Source organism: Micromesistius poutassou (genome assembly GCF_964030765.1).
Source record: "Micromesistius poutassou genome assembly, contig: SCAFFOLD_6552, whole genome shotgun sequence".
Taxonomy (NCBI): domain Eukaryota; kingdom Metazoa; phylum Chordata; class Actinopteri; order Gadiformes; family Gadidae; genus Micromesistius; species Micromesistius poutassou.
This window is the reverse complement of record NW_028178221.1, coordinates 1-2,500: the sequence shown is the minus strand read 5'-3', so window position 1 is coordinate 2,500 and position 2,500 is coordinate 1. Positions and strand designations below refer to the sequence as shown.

Genomic DNA, 2,500 nt, shown 5'->3' with positions numbered 1-2,500 from the left:
AACCCAAACCCACACACACACACACACACACGCACAAACCCACACACACACACACATACACACATACACATATACACACACACACACATATACACACAAACCCACACACACACATACACACATATACACACACACACACACACACACATACACACACACACACGAGCACACTCGCATACATACACACACACACATACACATACATACTTGCATACATGAACACAGACAGACAGACACGCAGCCGTCATCGTGATTATCAACGCACCCCTTTCCTAACGTGTGTGTGTGTGTGTGTGTGTGTGTGTCTGCACCAGCAGCAGTGGGCCGTATTGACGTGTGGGTGCGGTGCAGTGTGTGTGGAGGAGCAGAGGGCTGAGACCATCCCCACAGGGCCAGCCCATATGGAGGTTGCATGCAGTGTGAAAGGCTCATCTGTTTTTGTGTGTGTGTGTACAAAACACAACTGCGGCCCCTGTCTGCACCACGCCTTCTCCGTGTGTGTGTGTGTGTGTGTGTGTGTGTGCGTCTTCCAGGTTCCGTGCTCTGACTGGCGGTTGTGTTTTTGATTGACAGGCCTGACGGGCTTCCAGCAGAGCGTGGCGGTGGACAGGATCCAGCGGATCGTGGGGGTGCTGCAGAGGCCCAGTTGCGGGTAAGTCAGGGTGGGGGCGGCGCTGTGATGGCGTCAGTCGCATGGAGCCGCGCCTCCAATCACACCCAGCGCGGAGCGGCCGTCTAGCGCCTCAAAGCCTTGATCCGTGTTTGACGAAGCGTACCCCACTCTACCCCCCCCCCGTGTCCCTGCAGGGAGAAGTACCTGAGCACCCTGCTCCAGGTGGAGAGGATGCTGAAGCTGTGGTTCCCCCACGTCACCCCCAGCAGCGGCCCGGCCCCCTGCGCCCCTCCCCCCGCCCTCAGCTTCGCCCGCTCCGTCCCGCCTCACAAACACAAGGACCAGTCGCACATCCCCGTCAAGGTGAGCAGGAGCAGCCGGGCGGTCCTGCCCCCCCCCCCGTCAGAGCGCGACCCGGCGGTGGTCAGGGACTCACGCTCTGCTCTTTGACTTCCAGAAGCGCCGGCTCAGTTGGACCGACGCCGAGTCGCCCTCCCGCTCCCCGGTGGCCGCCAGACGCCCCCGCGTCGCCGCCGCCGCCGCCGCCGCCGACGACGCAGAGAGAGCAACAAAGCGAGCGGACGGCCCGCCCTCGCTGCCGCCGTCGGCCCCGCCCCCCACCCTGGAGCGGGCGGACAGGGAGCCGGCGGAGCGGCCGAGGGGGAAGGACGGCGGGGAGGAAGGCCAGCCGCCCGCCTGCGGCGCGGCCCACGCCCCGGAGCCCAGCCTGACGTGGGTCCACGTCGCCCCCGTGCTGCCCCCGCCCGCGGCCTGTCCTCCGCAGAGGAGCCCGGCGCCTTCACCACCCACAGCACCGCCGCCCACAGCACCGCCGCCCACAGCACCACCCACAGCTCCACCCACAGCTCCACCCACAGCACCGCCCACAGCTCCACCCACAGCTCCACCCACAGCTCCACCCACAGCTCCACCCACAGCTCCACCCACAGCACCGCCCACAGCACCGCCCACAGCACCGCCCACAGCACCGCCCACAGCACCGCCCACAGCACCGCCCACAGCACCGCCCACAGCACCGCCCACAGCAGCAGCAGCGAGTGCTATCACAAAGGAGGCTGTTGGGGCTCCGGTGAGCCCGGGCAGTACGGCGACACAGGACAGCTCCGTCACCTCCACCACGCCCCACAAGCACCGAACCGCTCCAGAGGCACCCAGCAGCTGCCAAAGCCCAGCCGCCGCCGCCGCTCAGCAGACCACGGGCCCGGCCGCGGAGACCTGTCCAGGGGAAGCCCCGCCTCCGCCCGCCCCGTCCCCCTCCCCTTCGCGGCGTTGCCCCGCCCCCTTAGAGACCTGATGCCCCCAGCGCTCGCGGAGAACCCACACGCTCAGAGCCTGAAGAACCCACACGCTCAGAGCCTGAAGAACCCACACGCTCAGAGCCTGAAGAACCCACACGCTCAGAGCCTGAAGAACCCACACGCTCAGAGCCTGGAGCCGCTGTGGGCCTGGGGGGAGCTGAAGACGATGTTTGATGTGACAGACGTTTGTTCCTGTCCAGACCAGAATCTGAATTCTAAAGCATTTGAAGTACATTATGTACTTCAAATCTATCAATCACTTGAGCAATATCGGCCTGATGTTTGCAATTTACTAACAATCAAAATGATTTGCACAAATAGTTGGATTTTGAGAGGGAAAGGAGACTGAAACCCAAAGGTTATTAACAAGCTATAGATCTTGCAATGATAAATTGGTGGAATTACTTTGAAATGAGTTTTGAGGTGAAAGGCTAAATAGTAATAATGTGTACAAAAGGAGGTTAAGAAGTAAAGAAGACAGGATATTTGAATTTAGAATAATATACTCTTGGGGTCAATGTAATCACGGTGTTCACATGCTGTGAAGACCTAACAAACTTGTGGGTCA

General features: G+C 61.0%; 1 protein-coding gene across 1 annotated transcript in view; it reads left to right on the top strand.

Annotated features, from left to right (window-relative positions):
• Positions 1-1,928, top strand: part of LOC311374671 (uncharacterized protein) — a gene marked incomplete at its 3' end in the record, with an annotated part of 6,233 nt that extends 4,305 nt beyond the window's left edge. Inside the window, exons 5-7 of the mRNA XM_084490470.1 lie at positions 574-652; positions 808-976; positions 1,071-1,928. Of these exons, the coding sequence (XP_084346596.1) occupies positions 574-652; positions 808-976; positions 1,071-1,928 (1,106 nt within the window). The remainder of the gene's footprint in view (positions 1-573; positions 653-807; positions 977-1,070) is intronic.
• Positions 1,929-2,500: the final 572 nt, after the last annotated feature.